At 30.3% G+C, this 22,350-nt stretch overlaps 1 protein-coding gene across 1 annotated transcript; it reads right to left on the bottom strand.

Moving 5' to 3' along the window:
• Window positions 1-3,934: 3,934 nt before the first annotated feature.
• On the bottom strand, window positions 3,935-21,282 carry LOC129981736 (uncharacterized). The gene is made up of 9 exons (XM_056092704.1): window positions 21,233-21,282; window positions 20,018-20,113; window positions 18,896-19,131; window positions 15,847-15,988; window positions 15,609-15,749; window positions 12,889-13,065; window positions 10,328-10,574; window positions 6,961-7,086; window positions 3,935-4,909 (listed from the first exon to the last, which is right to left on the bottom strand). Exons 2-9 carry the CDS (start codon window positions 20,063-20,065, stop codon window positions 4,500-4,502), a joined length of 1,527 nt encoding a protein of 508 aa, XP_055948679.1. The 5' UTR covers window positions 20,066-20,113; window positions 21,233-21,282; the 3' UTR covers window positions 3,935-4,499.
• Window positions 21,283-22,350: the final 1,068 nt, after the last annotated feature.

The raw sequence follows: 22,350 nt of genomic DNA, 5'->3' as shown, positions 1-22,350 counted from the left end.
AATTATACAGAGCTATCCGTAAAGAGAAAATAAATTCTACTGTTGTGATTATTATTAAAATCAGGTTATCTGAAATTTATTTAAAATATTAATAGTACTCAAAGTTTAAAAAAAAAAAAACAGACTTCTTTTATACAAGAATTTTAGATTTTTCTGTACTTTAAAAAAAAATTACACTATATTTATCAACACTTTCATTACTTGTAAATATATTACATTTGTCTGAATACTGAAAAATATTACTTGAAAATTACAGTTCGAAAATAGCAAACTTTTTCCCGAAATGTAAGAATAGTAACAAAAAAATGTTTGATTATTGAAACGTAGATGGCGCCACGACTGCTAAGTGTGATTTTGAAAATTTTGTTGATCATGTCACAGACAATAGGATGGAATGTTTTGTGTTTAATATTTTAACAAGGAAGATATTAAAGTTCATTTCTTCTCCAATAAAAAGTATTCTCAATAAAATTTTTCACCAGAAAATTGCGGAATTAAAAGCAACAACTTCTTGCCTATTCTCCTAGTAATAACTGGAAATATTTTACTTATTTAAAATACTTTTATTCTCAGAAATTAGTTCGAGCAATGAGAAAAAAAAAAAGTTAAAATTTACATATAATAATTAGATTTTAATAAATAAACTATTATGATAGTTGGCTAGAATGTAAGTGATGAACATTTATTTTACACCATCACATTCAAATTATGTTTGTTGTTTATAATTAATATAAAAAAATTCTACAAAACTGATAAAATGTTAGAGACATACCATATATGGTTGGCCAAGTTTTCCATTTACGCAATAGCGAATAATGACAATATATTCAATCATAATGATTTCAAAATAAATAATTGTAATTTTTTGAGAATTTTAGTAAGCTCATGATTGTGTGTGTAAGACGATTCATTTTCATTTGTAAGAAACAGCTTATGTTCTAGCTTTGTTTCTGCGTAAAAGAATAGAATAGCTGATTGATCCAATATATTATGTTTTTATATTCAGCGGAATATTCTGACGGTTGAGAGAAATATATTGATTGATTTTGTAGTAACTCTATAAAATGGGTACACGGTTATATTAAGCTTAAGGGCCTCTAGGCATTGAAAGCCTTGAATGCCCATTTTTTCATTTTCCAAATTTCTGAAACGAAATATTTTTATTGATTGTAACTTGATATGACTTTAAACAGTTTTTAGCGAAAAAACTGTATAATAACTAACAAAAATAACGAAACATTTTATAGTGTGTTATCTTCAATATAATTATTATCTATATCTCTTGTATATTTTTAATTAAAATTTAAAAGAAATTTTAAGCAAAATGATGAAAAAATTATAAACTTTTTGAATACATATTCAATAGTCAAATACAAGTCAGGTTTTTAAAGGTTGTTGTATTATGAATGAATTATCTAACTAAAGGAGGGGAAAAAAGGAACTCATTAATTTGTAAGCGTGTTTGAAAATATAAAATAATTTCTAAGAATACTTCGGTGAGATTAAAAAAAATTTTGATTTTTATATCTACAATTTCATGTAAATGAGTCAAAATCAGATAAAAACTCAACATTAGATTATCAAAAATTGGAAATGAAGCCTTGGCGGCCCCTGAAGTTCTTGGCATTTGCTTACTTTCGTATGTGATAAATAATCCTGAGTGGGAAACTGAACGATAAAAAGAGCTTTTGTGAACTAAGGGTCTGGATCGAATTATGCAAGAGTTTCTCAGCCCTCCCAAAAACAATAATATGAATCAATGCGTTGTTCAAATGATTAAGAAGCATTACAAAGTCATCTCGACGAATAACAAAGTGTTTTGCAATGGATAAATATTAACCTGTAAGATATTGCCCTGATTTGTCACTGAGGAATATCAAAATCACAAATGTTGTTTGCTCAGGAGCATAAAACTTGGAATCTGACACCTGAGAAGGATTTCTTAACTCAGAGAACTTTGCTTTATGATGCAACTTGCAGTAGTTGGGTTTAATTATGGAAAAAACAGGATGTGTTTTTAGACCGTTTTACCTGGTAACAGTTTTTGAAACTAATGGCATGCAAAATTATGCATAGAGAATATATTTTTTCCAGACTCTAATTCAATTTATAATGCTCATGATTATATAATACAACTGGATGCAATTCTCAATACCACTGATTATCTGAGTATCATTATGGAACATCTAATGGCTGTCATGTTCCACATGAAGATAGTTACCTCACATCTAGAATTATACATACCAATGTCAACATGCTCAATTAATTTGATATTGGTTTACAGTCATTACAGTATAACAGTCATTGTTTTCTGGGCAGCTTAGTCCTAGTAAACGTTTTAGAGCAAACTGGTAAAATAATTACAATGCTTGGAAGTTGCATCATTCGGACTTAACTAACTGCAGTAACTGCCGTTTAATGAGAACTCTGAAAGATTTCTGAATTTTGCTAACATTTACCGATTGATAATAACCGAAGCAATATTTTTGTCACGTCAAAAAAACAAAAACAAAAAAAAAATCATTAACTTTATGTTTATTGATAATTTATTTAAAAAATAAGAACTGAAAAAAACCATTAATTATTGCTTATCAACAATAATTAACAGTTCACTTGTGTATTGTTTGCATTTGCACTGTATTTTAAAATTTGTCGAATGAGGCTTCACGCCGCGTTTCAAAATATCAACGTGTTTGATTTTTCATGTTTTCATCCCCATTGATATTATCAACGTCTTGCTTACAAAAGACTATATTGACCTCATATTTAAGATAATATTTTGCTAACTTACCTTTAGTGCTTTATTGTAAAAAATATAAAAAAAAAATAACTAAAAGATTCGATTAAGATTTCTTGAACTTCATTTGTTTGGGGCCTCATCCTGTGTGTAAAATGTCAGAAAGAAAAAGAAAATGAAAATAAACCGCCATCCAAAGCTTAAAAATATGAAATTGAAGTATTATTTAATGATAATTAGAAGACATTTTAATTAAATAGAGCTTTTTAGAAAATTTTAATTATTTTAATTCTTTTTTTTATTTATAAATACTAAAGGATTCGAGAGAAGGAAACCATGTTAGGATTTTCAATAACAAATCATTCATTCATCATTCAACTTTACCAGAACCATTTTTTATTCATTTTTAAAATATAATTTAAGTTTAAATTAAAATATAATTTAAGTTAAATTAATTTTATTTAAATTGTCATGTTTTTATAGAATGTAAAATCAATATTTCATTACTGTGTTGCAAATTTACGAAGCAGCTTAAAAAAAGAAAATGTGACAACGCTGTCCTAGTTTATGGTAGTAAACTATTATTGTTTTTATCAATTGTAAATATTTATAAGTAAGTAATAAAAAAATATCGGCTTGGGTCGTCTTAATTAAAGTCCATTAAATCCATAAACTGGTCAGAATAGATAAAATAAAATATGTTTCTAGATAGAAAAGATATTCTGCTTAAATCAAAAGGACTTATTTCTTTTAGAAAGAAAGATTACATCAAAGTGATTTCACATTTTTCATGTGGCGTATTTAGCTTTATTAAAAAGAGATAAAACTATGACACTGGTTTTATGACCATAATATAACACAACAAAGGTTGAATTGCTAAAAATAAATTTCGTGGAAGAACACTCAAACATCATGAATTAGAGTAATTATATTAAAAGATTTTTAGATGTGTTGCAAATGATTTTCGTTTCTATTAAAATTTCAAAAGAAAATATATATATAAATATATATTCTTGAAATGTTCTGCTGTTGAAGATTTCAGGAAAGAAATATTTTTCTGTCTAGCAGTCTTTCATTAAACCAATTACTCTCGCGAAATGTTACTAATTGCTGATCATAAAATAAAATGGCAATATCATTTTAAATTAATTTAAAATTCACTAATAAAACTGCATAATTTACAAGTTCTTTTTTTTTATTTTGATTGATGTTTGTTGAAGGAACAAAGTTATAGAAATTTACAAAGTAAAGAATTCAATCAAATTCCCGAAGTAAATACAGTCATTTCAGAGTATTATGTATATTACCAACCTCAGGTTTTCTGAGTTCAGTACTAAGTAACTTTCTTTTTTACTTTTGCCTTTTTTTTAACTTTTAGAAACTCAGTTTTTTTCCCAGCTTAATTCTTCTAAAACATGCGATGAAACATGAATTTAAGATAATTATGAATGTTTCACTCAAACGTTGTTTCTTCACTTTCTTTTTTTTTTATGAGATAAAAGAATTTCCACCATTTCCCTGAAGACAAACATGAATGTTTTGGCATTCGAAATCCCAGTGAATTTAGTGCCACGATTTGCAAAAAGAAAGAAAGAAAGATTTCCATTCTAGTTTTTTTTTGAAATATGCTCTTCATAGTTTCATGAATTCACTGAAAACAAAACTCTAGTCATTGGCATTCAAAATCCTGGCCGATTTAGTTGCGCGATCAGTAAAAATTGAGAAAAATTTCCACTCTAATGTCTTCTCAATGATTTTACTTTCAGTGACTTGATCTAGAAGGTATGGATAAAGGATACTGTGGTTTGTTCAGCATTGGATACCCGTACAACATTCTCTGTGAGAAAGCTTTTAAATTTATAGGCAAATAATGTGGCACCGGTTGGACAACATGACCTGAAGATGACCCAGAGCCATAGCCAGAACGATTCTGGAGCGCTGATCCATCTGTATTGGTGAGGTCATACGACTGAAGATAGTCTGAATGTTGGGATCTCGTGGATCCTTCAGCAGAAGATGATATAAAAGAGCTGTGGTGTTGATGACGGTGGTAAGAGAAGGAAGACACACTCGACTGTAGACGGAAGGAGGATACAGATGATCTACTGCAGAAATCGTCTGACTGTCTCTTTTGGAGTGGAAGATGAAAAGCTGAACATTCAGAATTTGTAGCTGGGTAAAAATAGAAAATAAAAATAGTTATTATGTAATAATCTATTCTATTTTGTATATAAATTTCACATAATTAGTGGAGAAATTCTGTTTTGTATTTTGGTTGATTGTTTTTCATCTCTGTTTCAAGGAAATTTATCTTATTCTGTTTATTACCATTAAGTATTAAGGCACCAAGTCTAGATGCGTTTCATATGGAATTATTTTTGCTAATCTGCAATGTCATGTCTAGAGAGTTTATTTATTGTTTTATTATCAACATTATTATTTTTCTTTGAGTAGCAACATAAATTTGTAACGAGCTCTTCAGAGTAAATAGTGGCAGATAAGAAAGATAACAATAGCGAAATATATACAAGAGTTCTGTAATTGGATTAAAAAATTCAGAAGGTTGCTGTTTGGCATCGAAAAGAACAAAAGTTGCCCTGGAATGTGCTGTCATAAACTATGTCTGGAGGGTGAAAATCGGAAAAAAGTGCAATCTCAGGTTCAAAGTCCAGAAGGCATTATTAACATATTTAATGCAAAATGTAGGCGACGGATAATCCCAGGCCAGTATACAGAGAAATATCACCAAAGGTTTAGAGTCAATGTTGCAGGCCGGAATCCTTCATGATTATCTTATCGCCATTCTTACTGCCCGAATGTCTGAAAGAAGTAACACACCTTATTTTTTTGCAACATATTCTCTGGAAATGCTGCAAAGTATGCTGAACGTAATTCAGACATATGATTCATGCATGATATCTCCCCTGAACATTTGATTTTTCCGAGATGCATAATTCTTTCATCTAATCAATTTCCTTGGATGTCCAGTCCATAAAGGGGAACTGGACGCATGGGATAATTGTTTGGCTTCCACGTCCGACGGATCTTAATCTGTGTGACATTTTCCTATGTGGCAAACTTAAATTACTTGTTTTTGCGGTGTGAAAAGGTTGGTATTACTGAGGATGTCATAACGTCATAGAGCAGCTTGTCGTCGTTGCGGCAGGCATTAAACGCATACTTCGTATCTTCGAGCTCATCGGGAAAGGTTTTTTACATCATTTTAGATTGTACAATGCTGTCAACGACCCCCACTTCTAACAATTATTGTAATAATTAATCAAATAAATCTTTTTGTCGTTATTATTGCATTGATGTCGTTATTATTGTATAGCATGCTCAAAGCATAACATCGAAACTATGTGCGTTTTACACGATTTTTAAACTCTCAGTGAGGTTTGAGACATCATATTTCATTGCAATTTTTGTTCATCTTGATATCTATTAAAAATCTCCCAAGTTTGTCAGTTTAATTATAGAACACCCTGAATATCAATTTATACAGTTATAAAAAGCATGTATCTCGAATGCCATCTGACAGGGTAGCGATGAGTATTATATTTTCAATATCTTACAATAGATTTGTTAGCGAAAAATTAAAGACTTTGCGAATTTTTATTTTTTAATTACTAGATACATAAACAAAGTTTGATAATTTAAATCAAACATAAAAATGTATTAAAAATAATGATAAATATAAACAAATAAAATTATATTCGATAAATTTCAAACTCTAACTAAAATCGTCAGTTTTTCAATTAAAATTTTGCTGCCTACTGCTGAAAATTTTAAAAAAAAAAGTGATGTGGATGAAGTGAATGGAAAAAACAAAACTTTCTAAGTGTCTATAACTTAGTTTCATTACAAAAAGATGCAAATTTATAAAAAACTCGGATGCTATTTATTTTGATTACATTTTCTGTTTTTTTCTTTTGTAAACAGATGATAGTTTTATTTAGAATGTAATCAAAAGTGAAATCTATTATGAACTGGAACGGAAAAAGTGAAAACTCCTCTTAGGCATTTATATTCATTTTTGAGATAAAAGAAACAGCTTATATACAGGTTTATATATAATAAATTATTTCAAAAATAAAGCAATCTTTAGAAACAAATTCATATTTAAAATTTTTAGAATGAATTTTTAAGAAAAAAAAAAAGCATACTTGAATTTTAAAAACGAATCTCAACGAAAGCAATAAATAACGTTTGAAAATACGCACCTACAGACTGTTTGGTAAAATCGCCGTACATTCTTAATCTGGAACTTCTCCGGCTTTGAGGCTGAATTTTACATACACTACAGTTGCAGGAGTGATACCTGGAGTCGTGATCGGATCCTTTGAGCTCTGAAATTATAGAATCATTAATTATAACACACACACACAAATTATACCTGCTATAGAGGCTCAATATTTCTTAACACAAAGGTTGCCAACATAACGTAGCGGATTACAGAAATGAATCGTTATGAAATAATTAAACATTAACTTTCAAAATAATTTCTAGGACATTAGCATTTATATTACCATTTTATGTAACAAATTCTTATGAATGACACACCTTGACCTTTTTATTTGTTTATTATTTATATACATATAGTTAATGCTTTAGATTAAAGTATATGTATTTATAGAATATGCACTAATAAACGTAAACTGCAAAAATCTGTTGAAGATTTTTCGTTTTTTTTTCATGAAGAGTTTCAGAAATGAATAAATGCAAATATTCACATTATTTAACCCTTTCTAAGGCCGTGGGAAGTATGCTTCCCACCAAATTTATCAATCTTTGTATGACATTATGTAGGTTGGCATAAGTTCTGACACATTTTTTTAGTAAGTCAGAAAATTAGATGCTTTAGTTGTTTATCTCACACAAAATGATGTGCCTTGGTTTGTCATTTAAATATTAATTAACCAAATTAATTAATCAATCAAATTAAATTTATCTAATAAACTAAATGAATCCCTTTTCTTATTCTAATTTCAAGCCTAAACATATTTTAACATAATAGAAAAAAATGGCCCTTTAAAGGGTTAAACCATCGAGTATGGTCTTTCCAAAATTTTCTCTCATACTCTCTAATAATGGTTTATCCTAGAGAATGCTTTCCATTATATTAGCGTACAATAATTACGAAATATTAACCTTCAACGTAAATTTATCATTTTAACTGAATGTATTGTGTGATCCTGGCATAAGATCAGTACTATCCGAAAATCGGATTTGTGTTTTAGATGCATATTCCAAACCGCCAAAATCTGACACAAATCTACAAATGTAGTCTAATACCAAATACCAAATTTCATAAGTCAATGCGTTTTTGTGACATCTGGTTTATATTTTTCTGAAAGTACAAACCGAACCGAAAACTCCTTGTTGGATTTATCTTATAATTTCACACGTATCGGCAATACAGATGTTAACCTCTTGCCTGCCGTGGGCGTATATATATGTCTCCTTAAGTCAATGTGTTAACTGCCCCTGGAGTATATATACGTCTCGCAACTATATCTGTACATATACGTGGCACTGGGGACCGAATCTCGCAAGTTATCCTCGGCAGGTAAGGGGTTAATTATGTGTATCGAATTTCATCTATCTAGTTCTCTCCGTTTTGAAATGAAATTATATTCGAATAGCCGGATAGTCAGATTTCCTCTGAGAGGAGTTTGCTCAAAATTTGATATAAATCTACAAATTTGGTATAAGGAACGTATACCAAATTTCATTCTTCTAGCTCAATGCGTTTTCGAGTTATCTTTGTCGCAGACAGGCAGACATTTTCTAAAAAGATGCTTTTCGGACTCAGGGAGATCTAAAACGTGGAGAGTCGTCAAAATATGGACCATTTTACTTTCTCATTACGAGAAAGTAAAATGATTTAAATTTTAATGGAAATCTAAAAATCAAAGCTTTTCTTTAGTTACTAGCCATTTTCTTGATTTCTCGATTCGGACACTATTTGTGAACAAGTAAGAAATTATAAAGTTAGCTTGTAATGCATATAAATAAGTTATACATTTTTTTTTAATAATGAATGTATGTAAGCGTTTGTAACCACATAATTCATTTATTTTCATAAGATTTAAAGATAATAAAATAAACAATGTATTATTAAAAGCATATTTAAAATATCGATATCATAACATTATCCATCTTAATGTTATTAATAACGATCATTTTTACCACAGACGAGAAACCTCTGCCTTCTTTTAATCTCAATTGTCCCCACAGAATATGCAAAATTTAGGTGGAAATTCCAAAGACTATTATCGGCCATGGTCCAACCTTCCTTTTATGCTGGAGATATGCTCTTTCATTGGAGTGGAGCTAACTCGATCTTTTAACATTCTTGTATCCAATAGGGAAACGAGAATTTACTTAGAAAGCAGCTTTTCCAAGCACTCTTGGTGTCTGCTCTCTCCTGACGGAAGTTACCAACAATTGCATGCTTGATCTATGAATTTTGCATGAATCATTAGGTCAAGGACTTTCTTCAAACTTCTTCAAATCAAGCAACTTTTAGCTGAATAAAATGACACATTTCTTGAGTGGGAAAAATAATATAATGAATCTGAATTCTGGTAGTAGCAGGACTTTCATTAACTGAATCTAATTCTTTCATATGTTATTAATATAAAATATTTCCTATGTTATGTTCATTCAACATAGCATTTCTTAAAAACTGACTGTTTTTTACTTTCTCGTATACGCAGCACAGAGAAAGCATAGTATTAAAAAAAAAAAAAAAAATCGAACTCGAGATTTTGACGAATCTTCTCGTTTTAGACCTTCCCTGAGTTCAAAAAGTACATTAAAAAAATGCCCATTTGTCTGTGACAAAGATAACTCAAACAACGCTTTGAGCTATGCAGTTGAAACTTGGTACACTGTCTTTACACCAAATTTGTAGATTTCGATCAAATTTTAAGTAAAGTCTGTTTAAAGGAAGTCTGTCTGTCCGGCTATTCGAATATAAGTTAACATGGTAGTTAAAAACCGAAGAGAGCTAGATAAATAAAATTCGGTACACAGATTTAACATCTATAGTGTAGAGATCTGACAGATTTTGTGCCAAATCTAGCTGTTGACTGTCTGTTGGCTTGAATTTTAGAAGCATGCAAACACGATTATTCAAAAATGCATTGACTTAAACATATCAAATTTAGTATGAAATTTTGTGACTACAATTGCAATTTTGTGTCGTTTTTGTTTTAATTAATTGAGAAAAAAATCGTGTAAAACCCTAATTTGATTTTCAGATACTTTAGCCTGCTAGGGATTAATCGCCAAACAACTCACCAAGGAAACACAATTGATTCAATAAAAATGTCAAATTCTCTCCAAATGCTAATATTTTGTAATTATTGTTTTTCCAAGGCTTTCTTTGGTATGACAAGTTTATAAGAGAGAATGCGGGAAAGTTTTGTGTGTTTTGTACATTAATTAGTGCAAGAGAAAAAATATATGGATTAAATCTGTTATGCTATGATAATAATCATAAAAAAGGTTTAGTCCTTTCATTATGGTTTTTTTCACAAGTGGAGACAATACCAGAAGAATTAAGATTGATTTGAAACTCACTGATTTGAGATATATCTTGAGACTTGAGACACTTTATGACACTTTGCAGACCTTCTTTCACTGGCACGTGTGACAGAGTTCCAACACTGACCACAGCCTCCGAACCAGTGTCTAAATGACTATAGAGTGGCCCCAAATTAGCAAGAGGCGTGGCCGCAGCCATTGTCACTGGAAATACCTTCCTGGATATTTGCTCGTGCCCCCAAACTCGCCACATGTCCCGAATCACAGGATCAATACCCGGACTCTGAAAATTTAAATTAAGTTATACAATACATTTTTTAAAATTATAAATAATTGAATCATACAATCTATTTTTTCTAATTATAAATGGTTCAATCATACAATAAAGTTTTTCAAATTATAAATAATTAAATCATACAATACATTTTTTTCTAATTATAAATAGATAAATCACACAATAAATTTTTTTTCTATATAATTAAATCATACATTTTTTCAAATGGGCAACTAAAATAATGTATTAAAGTCTGCGCGTTATGATCATGCTATTACTGTTATAATCAATAATAGTTATAATAATTCCAGAACAAGTATGTATAGTTTTAGTTGCAAATTTTTTCGAATATGAATATATACGAATTTGGCATTGACAGATGTTTCAGTTAACGGGCATTGATCTCGTCAAATAAAAGTAAATTGTCCTTCATACAAAATATTTACAAAAAAAGTAATTGTGCCATCATGCAAAAATATTTACAAAGTAAATATTACTGTAATAAAAAATATAATTATAATATTAAAAAAGAATGTTTGAACATTTTTATCGATTTAGTATATTTGTATAATTTACCTAATAGTGTAGTGTAAATTGATAGTTATTATAAAGTTTTTTTAAATTTTTAATATAATTCTATGTATATCTTTCTAGATTCTTTTAGGAAACATCAATTTAACAGAAGAAAAAAAGTAAAGAGAGTTAAGAAATTAAAAATAAAGTAGTAGTCAATTCTCGCAACTGCATCTAAAGGCATTTGTCCTACACTGTATTGTGCGTGAGGGTAAGGTCTCAATGTTGCAATCAGAGGGTTCGAGACCCTATTGCACCAGAGAAACGCCATGTAAGTGGGTCACGTGTACGTTAAATTCGTTGGGATCAAACATCCTCCCGCTGGTGTGGAGTGAAAGTTGGAGAGAACGACACCAACTCAGGTGTTGGTCACGTCATCTGACCGCGTTTCAAAATTACGAGATTCGTCCCAAAATAGCCCAAATGTTGCTTTGAAGCGGGTCATTAATATAACTAAACTAAACCCACAATGCATTAGTGGACATTTGATTGAGTCTCTTTTACATGCAGGTGTTTAATTTTATTTGTTTTGAAATATGTTTGTAACAATGGAATTCTGTAATCGTTATTTTTTTCAATCACTTCTTGAAATTTTGAAAATCTGCATGTGTGTTCCCATGACAATACAAAATTTTAAAAATTCTACACTTGAATTATCAATTAGTCGCGCTTAATTTTAATTAAAAAATGATTGAATAAATTTTATAAAAATGATAATATTACAATTATAATAACAATAAAATAATATAAAGTAAAAAAATCTTGAAAATAAAAAAAAAGGTTTATTAGCATATTAAAATGTACAAAAAAATAATTTAAATCAGATTTCTTGAAATCAAAGGGAAAAAAAACTTGAAAGCGTGGGTTGTTGAAAACACTTAAGTATATGAAATTATATGAAAGCTTAAGTATATGAGTATGAGTAATATAAGTATATAAGTATAAGTATATAAGTATATGAGTATTAAGTATATAAGTATATGAGTATTAAGTATATGAACACTTAAGTATATGAGAAAATTAAGCTATAATAAATTGAACTTTAATAAAAGAAAATTCTTAAATATTTATTATAGAATTAAGCATATTCTGAAAGTGATAAAAAATTTTCTTTAGGGTGTATATACCAGTGCCTTTCACAAGCCTTGTTTTGATTTCTAAATTTTTCAAAAAAAAAAAAAAAAATTATCTTTTAGTTCATTAATAAAAATATTATTTTTAAAAGCATATATTTTTAATTTTTTTAATTATTTTTTTCTAGAAGATAAGCATTGGATGATGAAATTAAACATTTTAATTTTCATTTGACATCAAACATTTTGATATACATTTGTCATTATAAAAACTGGAACCTAAATTCTCTCCAATATCACTTAAACTTCGATTTATTTGACTAAATACATATAGGAACTTATTTATTAAAAATAAATACAAATTTATTTGTTATAACTTTCTTTTAATAACGTAAATAAAATTTAACACTTTCCAATGTCAAAATTATGATAAAAAAAGAAACTTAAGTACCTCATCGTGAAATGTATTTACATTAGTATTCAAACATGAGTTATATTATCTGGACAAAGATGTAATATTTCCCCTTAGGAATTATCCTAAAAGTATCCAATATCGCCTGATCAATAGTTTGGGCGAAATCCGATTCATTAGTAGATTTTGGTCATGCATAAATATTTTCGAAATATGATGAATTTCAGGAAAGACACAAAAATAAAAGAACTCATGTCATCCGTACCTTGAACATCATATCTATTTTCTTGTAATCCAAGATGGAGCAGGCCGTCGATTGTAATAATTCGATGAGGGAGAGGAAGTAACTGGGGTCGGTGGTAGTTAGGTTACGGATTACTTCCTGGGTATTTCTTCTCAGAAATTCGGGGTAGGACAGAAGACAAGGTCGGAGGATTTTTTCCTGTTATACAAAATAATAATAATAAATAAATAAAACATTGTCAGTTGTGAAACTTTACAAGAAATAAAATAGATATTTACATGTTCTCAAAGCAAATTTTACCGAGAATACATAGCTTCAAATAGAGGAAACGCAGAAGCAATATTTCCTTTCATTTAGATTTTAACTAAATGATGTAAGATATAAAAAAATAAAATGAAAGATTTTATATTCACATCCATATAGCATTTGTAAACATAGCAAAATATTAGCTGGATTGATCTTCGCAAAACTTTCTTGCATACATTATAATAAAGGTGTTATCCCAGAGAAAGCCTTGCATAGCATTGGCGTACATAGTTGGCGAGTTATTTAGCGATTAATCCCTAACATGCGGTCAATAGTAATTGAAAATCGAATTTGCTCTTTAGACACGTTTTCATCAATCGATTGAAACAGGCACAAAAGTGCATTTTTCGTTCATAAATTTGATATATTTGAATTGTCGCGTTTACACGTTTCTGAAAATGCAGCCCGGCGGACCAAATCGTATCTATCTAGCTCTCTTAGTTTTGTAATTATCCTGTTAACTTATATTCAGATAACAGATTTTAATCAAAATTTGATAGAAATCTGCGAATTTGGTGAAAAGACCGTATACCAGATTTCAAGAAAGATTATTCTTGAACTACTCAAAGAATTCTTGAGTAGTCTTTATCTCAAAGAGACAGACGGACTTTTCCAAAAATGTGTTTTTCGAAATAAGGGAGGTCTAAAACGGGAAGATTCGTCAAAATCTCAATTTCGAATATTTTGACGATGATTATACTTTCTGTATATTACTTATACGAGAAAATGATAATCAAAGACAGCACAAGTTAGAAAACCCAATATATCCTATAACTCTATATCCTATAACTGAATAATTCTGACACTGTAATGCAAATAAGAAGAAAAAAATTGTATCGTTTTTTATAGAAATATCAAACAGTGTTTAGAAGCAGTGGCGGATTTCTGATTAGACAGATTTGAGCCGCTGCGCTGAGGGTAAGCGACTGACAAATCGATTTAATTAAATATTCTTAATCTGGTTGTCGGAAAAATCAATTTGTAAAAAGTACAAATTATATAAATTTCAAAATATTTGTATTATAATGTGCGTTTACCACCAATTAAACATAATTAAATAAATTAAAAGGCCTTATTTCTCCTATATTAGAATATAAATTATTCATTTAACTGGTTATGTTATATTCTGTTGGAAATGACCCGCAAAATATTAATTTTTAATTCTACATTTATTTAAAGTTTATTATTTCTTTATAAATAACATAATAGGATAACATAATTAGGAATTTCAAACTAAGGAAATAATTTACCAATAATTATGATTAGTTTTATAAGAATTTTATTGACGAATTTGAACCTTTTGCATCCCTAAATTTCCCCTAAAATGGACGATTTTGTTTCACATTTCAAAACAATTTCCTGTTTATTCAATTTATTAATGATATATTTCAGATTAAACTTTTTTATTTTAGTAATCTACCAAAAATTTATAAGGTTTTATTTATTTACTAGGATTTACTACTATTTATTCTTACTCATATTTCAGTGGATTTTTGAAGTTTATAAATGCAGTGAATATAATGAAACAGAAAGAAACCTGACTAATTGAATTTGAATAAAATGTTAGCATTATTTTAATATTTTATAATATACAGAATTAATATTTATTACAAATTTATGAATTCAATAATTATACTAATAATGTTTTTTTTCAGTAGATTTGTTTCCTGCGCCCTCTATTCCAGGGACAGTAGGTTGTTGCATAATCTGCCTAATCAGAAATCTACCGCTGACTTTAGTAATTTTTTTCATGATATATATATTAAAAAATAAATAGGATCTTTATTTTCTCGATTATTAATATAAAAAATAATTGAAAGTAAATAATTAACTGCCTGATTAAATTAAAAATGCTTGAAATGGGAAAGAATGCTGACCTGCTATGAAAAAGAAGTGTGGCGGATTGGGATGAGCGAGGATAGAACCTGAGACCTTGTGTTTCGCAGGTCAGTAACATGACCACAATACAAAAGCAATTGCTCGGGTTGTGTAACTGTTAACTGGCTTATAAGCTTTCAATACAGAGGCATCATACTATTCACTAACTAAGGCCGCAAAAGGCTTGGCCTAAATCCTTCGCAACTTAGAACAGTATGTGTAGGAATTTAAAGCTCCTGTCTAGCCTTGTAGTGCCAGCATTATACTGACAATTAATTCATGATATATAAAGATTCAATATGTGGTAATTTCCATGATGTTTCGTATAAAATGCATAAAAACTCAGCCGATTTTTTAAAATACCAGCATATTTCTTCCTTATCTGAATGATAGGTAATCTTAGGTAGGTAATAATGCAATGTTTTCTTTTATAAAAGCTTTCAAGGCATTTATTTTATAAAGCCGTATAATAGTGACAATAAAATTTCCCTTTTACACTCAGAACTGTTTAAGTATGTAATGTTTTTTTTATCAGAAACTTTAATACTACAACTCACCTTTAGTAATTGAATCATCTGTTCTGGTGTCTTTCCTGGAAATGAATGACTGAGATTTTCCGTTTGGATTTCATTGATGGTTTCTGCACAAATATCTAAAACTAGTTCCTTATATTTGCTGTTCAATTCTGCCACCATGACCTAGAATTGGTAACAAACCACATATAATGCTATTCAGAAGATTGTTAAAACTACAACTGTGTGAAGCATAGGAATTAATATCAATTTCGTTTCTTACGGGTAGCTTCCAGAAATCAGGAGTAACTTTATGTTCTATAAGAGTCCGAATAAGACTTTGGAAGTGTCTGCATACACCTTCAGTTGTATCACGCTGATAAAGAGTCAACATGACCACAGGTAGACTGCTCCTGGCACAGGGTCTGAAATATGAATATAGAATTAAAATATTTCTATATAGAATTGATGTTAAAAGGTATTCTAATCAGTAATTGAGAAGCTCAAATACCCGGTTGTTTTGATTTATCACAGTATACTATTCCAGGACGTCATTTAAGAACATTGCAATGCAAGTTGAAATAAGAAAATTCTACACAGTATTTATCATAACTCTACATATCTCTCGAAAGAAATATATTATAATCCTTATAGCTTTAAATATGTCTCTAAATCCATTGTAAAAATATATAAATCAATGTGACTGCAGCTACAATCTTGAGTATTAGCCTGCAAGAACCAACCACTAGAGGACACCTGATGTCTGACTGCACATACACAAACAAGCAGAAAGGAGTACGAGCCTGGAGATAGAAAGATGCGAGATATCCAATATTGACCTATAAAATTGAATATAATACTGTGGGTTACTATTCTAATGCAAGTATGTTTGTTCTGTATCCTATTAACTTGCTATCCTTGTCGTAATAAAATTTTTGGGACTAACCAACTGCATTTATTGTCTCCAACCACAATACAATCGAGCAAAAAAAGTAAAAAGAAAGATAACAACCCCAATCTTTATTATATAATACTTTCACATCAAATAGACCACAGAGCTATGATTGAAACACATGCATTCACAGTGTGGAAAATATTTTATGAAAGAGTTGGTGCACAATCTACGTATAATAGCCTACAATTCTCTAACACATTGCAGCAGAACGACCTGTTTCTGTCTGTAGCTCATCAAATCGTATATCCTTATTTCCCCTAATCCCACTTGCCATGCAGTCCACATTTGCTGCGGTAAGCGAAGACCATTATCATGTTTATATCTTTGCTTAAAATGTTATACCCATTATTGATCTTTTGCAGTAATCTCAACATAATTCCTCTTGATGATCTGTGCAGTCGTATGGTAATAGTGTGCAGACAATTCATCTCATCACACGGAATCAAAATGACGACGAATAACACTTTTTGAAATATCCTCTTTTCATAAAAACTACAGTGTTCAAAGAATTATCACCCTCCTATTCTGCAGTCTTTGCTTCCAATGACGTCATTGGGAGTAATAACCTTTCTTCCCAATCGTTCACCAACTGGTATTGGTTTCTGGACTTTTTTTATAGTATATGATTCCTGCTGCCTCTTCAGTGTTTTTCGGTCGGATGAAGATAATATAGGCCATAGATAGCATAGATATGTTCTACCCATTATTACCCTTAGTAGTGTAACGAGGGTAATAAGGAGCTCAGAATATAATATTTTTGGACATCAGTTGTCATCGGAGATTTAGTAAATATCAACAGCATCAGGGACATGGTATTATTTTATAAATTAGCATATGACATAAACTCACAAATGTTTGGTCCCCAGACATCTCAAAAGAGTGGCTTCAGGGGCATGAATACAATCTTTCCTTCCACCCCCCCCAGTCGTAACGCCACTACAAGGGCTTGCAATTATTTCTGTATGATCCTAATAATTAAATTAATATCAATACACCGAGTCTTATTTCAGAGGATCGCTAAGTAAGGATTAATCTTAATGTAAGAGTAGAATCTTGACTTGACAAATAATATTTTGTTTGAGCAAAGCACTTAGGAATGAGAAAGAAGTATGCGTTCTTCAGAGATTTAAAGCTTACGTATTCCTTTGAAATGACTGGCTTACTTTCTGCGAAATTGACATATATCTTCTTTACCTGTATTTTTTGTAAAATAATATGTTTTAAGTTAAGCTGAAGTTTCCGATCATGCGAATGATGATTCCTATTTATTCAAGATGTGGGTATCTAAACACTATTTCTTCAAATATTTGCTGCCAGATTGAATATCCCCGTAGATAGATTTGAAATATAGAATTTTTTTCTCTTTTAATTTTAATAAGAATTTCTTTTATCATTTATAACTCCGAAGTAAGTGGTTTTGGAGCCAATTTGTTGCTTCAGTAAACGTCATTAGACCTTCTGTAAACAGCTGTCTAGCGAGCACATAATGAAGTATAAGAATTTACTAACACCTTAACCGGCTACTTCGACCTGCCACTAAGGCATACGGATAAATTGGACCACTGCGATAGCAACACTAGCCGGAATTATGGTTGAATCCTAAGGATCAACACAGGCCACTGAACAACCCTTCCCGTGGGAAGCACGTTCCGTCATCAATATGAGGCAGCCGACCCCCACCATTTTTGTACCCAACTCGGGTGGCGAGAAACAACCACCATACCAGAAACTTTTCATTCTCATTTCTGAGATGTCCCCCGATGGGAGAAAAATTAATTAAAAGTAAAAAGTTACCAAATTATAATAATTTAACCAAATATCTTTTAAATCCTATCATTATTTTACGTGCCTCTGAAGATGAGTTTTGAAAAGTAATTTTTATACTGCAGGAAATAGAAGTATTAATAAGAATACGAGGAATTTTTATTTACTCATAAATCTTTTACTATTGAAGAAGGAATATAATTCAAACTATACAAATTATCATCTTAACAAACAAATTATATATTCAATGTTTTCCAGTAGTTGTTGTTACTTAGAAATTATGAGTTGGGAAGATCTTTTGAACCCCAAAATTAAACTTCCATTTAACCATTGTATTTGATTCTCGTTGGAAAGTTCTCATCAATTACCTTCTCTTCACTATTTTTTGTCCTTATAACAAGATCTTAAAAGATCCCAAAAGAAGGGGATGCAAGTATTCTTTTCATTATATCAGTGGTCATAAAAATATGCCTTCACTTTACGATTGATAGACAGGAATTTTTTTTCCAACAATTTTTTCTTTGGAAAATTTTATAGATTTTTTCGAGTGATTCCATTTAAATTAACACGAGATTTAAATCAACACATTTTAAGTTCAGAAAATAATACTTACTTATTCAATTGAGGAAGTATGGTCACATAAGTCTGAAAGCCATGTACCACTTCTAAACATTCATCGAAGAAAAGAACTGAAGATCCTGATGCTGTGGTACCAGATTTCGCTCCAGAGTCCATGGAACTTTCGCTCCTGCTGTCTGTTTCACAAAAAGATCGGAGCGTTTCTTCCATGAAGGGAAAGGCAAATGTTATATGTTGTTTGCCAGGACGAATGGAAAAGCTCTTGATGGCCTGGGAAAGTATGCGTCATAAATTTAGCATTATTGTTTATTATATAAATAATATTATTTCTATTGGTAATTAAAGGAAATCTGTGAGTTCTGATGATGCAATGTCATAAATTTAGCATTATTGTTTATTATATAAATAATATTATTTCTATTGATAATTAAGGGAAATCTGTGAGTTCTGAGGATTTGCATATCATAGGGTTAAATCGGGAGCTACCAAATTTGGCACATATCTTCGAACAGTAGGAATGTGTATCTGGCAGCGATGGTTTTTTAAATTTGAATAAGAAATCTAATTAACACCACATTTAGCGAAAATTTGGCGTTTCACTGTGTGAAAATATTATAGCAGGAAAACAATTTTCATAACTTTACCTATAAAATTATCTTTTCAATGTTGCCAATTTTTATGCCCTTTAATTTTTTTTTCTATTTTCAATCAGTTTTACAAAAAAATATTTTAAATGTATTTAACATCAGTGTATTTCATTGCTGAAGTGAAACTAAAATCGTTTTCACTGTTGCTATTAATATTTCATTATGGCCTTTTTGTCAGTGTCGATGATGAAAGTATGATCTAACTGATTGTTTTTTCTCGTATTCAATAAATTTCAATACAAGTTATACTTTTGATAAAATTTTTGAAATTCTGTTGTTCTTACATTTAAAGTTTAATTTTAGAACCAAGCATCGAGAAATTTTTTTTTAAATACATCCATTTCTAAATATTGCTAGTCTTTTCTGTGATATTATAGGGCACGTAAAGCTATAGACAGAAAGTTAGGAAAATTCATAGCACATTTGTGAATTTAACTAAAATTTATTTTATCTTTAAATGACTTGCATACTTTTTAAAAAGTTTGTTACAGAATAGCTTATGTGCTTACCTGCTGTACATTATCCGGCAAACAGCCAACGAGCGCCATAGTTAGCATGATGTTTACTATTGTAGTTCGCTGTAATAATTTTGAGGCTGGAAACGTCTGTTAAAGAAACACAAAAAATGAATTTTCAGAAGCTTAAAATCATCGTTACATCATGGAAGAATATCTTTTTTGAGATCTATATTATGAGATTTCTTTAGAGAGTTTGGGAGGAATTATAATAAATAGTCCAACCTTCCAGGAAATAGCGAAATGACAACCCCTCTAGCAGAACTGTCAAAACTGTGACTCTGTTCTGTGATCTGAAAACAACAATTTATTATGATCCCTCCTTAATAGAGAAATAATTGTGTAGATGGATTTAATAAAGATGATATTTTCTTGGGAAAATAATATTTTAATCAACTATTTTAATGAAAAGTGCTGTACACAGCAAATTAACATTCTGTTAGGCATACTTTTTCATTATTTTTTTCAAGCAAATTTTGTCAGGCTGTATCCCTCTGAAACACCACTATATATTCTTAACATTAATAAATAATATAGATAAAAACATTATTTAATGTAGATACAAACAAAAACACAATGCATTTTTTTCAAAAACCAACTTTGAAGATAGAAAATAAAGAATTTTTTCTCAGACATAGCAGCATCTAGCTATTGAAAAAAGAAATAATCGTGTATCAGTCAGATAAGGCGCGATTTACGGGATGTCAAATATAAAATAAGTAGATTACAGATTGCATTTTTAGGCGATTATTGATATTCAAGTAATTTTTAATCAAGTACAAAAAACAAAAATTCTTTAATTAATTTTTAAGTTATGGGGAAGATTACACCAATCTAACTCTTAAAATTTTTAATGGGTCGTGCTGTTTTTCAGAAACAATTTGTACCACTTAGCCTTATTCACATTTTTCAAGTAGCATTGTTAGTGATACCGCTTTCGAAATGTATGGAATGTCGAAATGTATGTCTTATGTACGGAATTTTCTAAAGGCAGTTGGAAACTTCTTTATCTTAACCCTTTCGAGGACCATTTATTTCTCTTTTGAATTTCTCCCAGTTTTTTTATGTTTTATTAACTATTAAACAACAGCATTTAAGGAAATATATTTAATTTTGCGGAATTTTTTGTTTGCATTAAACTTTCAGGGATGGTGTAACATTCCCCGTTTCCCAGTACTGATAAGACATTGTGTCGTCTCTGTTATTTACCAAACTCCTCGAGATAGCCAGATGGTGGATCTTTTCGCCTAAGTGGTCTGGCATCTGTTGATTAGCGACTACAATGAAAGACCACATATGGAATTCCTAGTCCCAGAGGTATTGATAGTACATTCAAAGAGAAAGGGGTGTCCAAACATCTGGATGCTAGATGTTTCTGTGAAAGGACCTTTCCACGACCCACTGGTGCCGCTGAGAGAGCATATGGCTGAACCCCGATTGGCCGAAAGAGAGCTCAAATGATCAATGTAAATTAAGAGGCGGAGATTGTCGCCGAAATAAAGTACGGAGATTTTTTTCTTTTAGGTGGAGAGAAGAAACGAATTGCAGGAACTGTTGGACAACGCCCACGAGTTCGGAGTCTGAGAAACTACTCCTGGAATGGTCGTGTTGACGAGATGAAGAACTGAGTTTCAAGAAAAACCATCGATTTTGACTGTTGTATCTCCTACTACAGGTGAAAATAACTATTTATTTAACCAAAATTAGAACAAGTTGTTCTTTGTGTATATAGGGCTGTAAAATAAAGAATTGTCTGGAAATTCTGCTTCTATTTTTGATCAGTCTAGATCAGGATATTACACGCCTCCTTGCAAATGTAAACACAAGCATCTATTTATTGAAATATTTTAATTTCAAATGATCTTTTCTTTCACATTCCATTTATTTTTCTCTGCGAAAACAAAATTATTGATAGAAATTGCTGTAAAAAAACTAGTGTTTGTTACGCAATCCATTACCTTTACCGGGTAAGAAAAAATGAATTGCTATTAATAGACCATCGGATCACTATCCGACTAAAAAGTATTCTAAAACAATGGTTTAGAAAATAAAAAATGACCTTGAAGGGTTAAAAAAACACGTTTCATAGGAGTGGCGGGTTCTCATTTCTTGTCCATTTATGCTTATAGCGCAAGGATATTTTGTAAGATCATGTAGGTGGGAAGTAATCTTCCCAAAACCCACGAAAGGGAAAAATGATAATTTTTGTCAAAAGGCAGAAAGTACAAAGCGCCATTTCGAAATCGATTTGTGGTGTATTCCGAGAAATCTTCGAACTTAAACTCTATAGAAACTGTCGCAGACTATTTAGGAAGACAAGTTATTAA

This window comes from Argiope bruennichi, chromosome 8 (genome assembly GCF_947563725.1).
Source record: "Argiope bruennichi chromosome 8, qqArgBrue1.1, whole genome shotgun sequence".
Lineage (NCBI taxonomy): Eukaryota > Metazoa > Arthropoda > Arachnida > Araneae > Araneidae > Argiope > Argiope bruennichi.
Note: the sequence above shows the minus strand (reverse complement) of the source record. Positions and strands in the feature narration are given on the sequence as shown.

Coding starts and splice junctions, on each gene's coding strand:
- LOC129981736 (XM_056092704.1), bottom strand. CDS start 20,065: ATGCTAACTATGGCGCTCGTTGGCTGTTTGCCGGATAATGTACAGCAG. Junction 19,132..20,017: donor TGCCGGATAATGTACAGCAG/GTAAGCACATAA, acceptor ATACTTTCCCAG/GCCATCAAGAGCTTTTCCAT. Junction 13,066..15,608: donor AGATGATTCAATTACTAAAG/GTGAGTTGTAGT, acceptor TTTGTATAACAG/GAAAAAATCCTCCGACCTTG.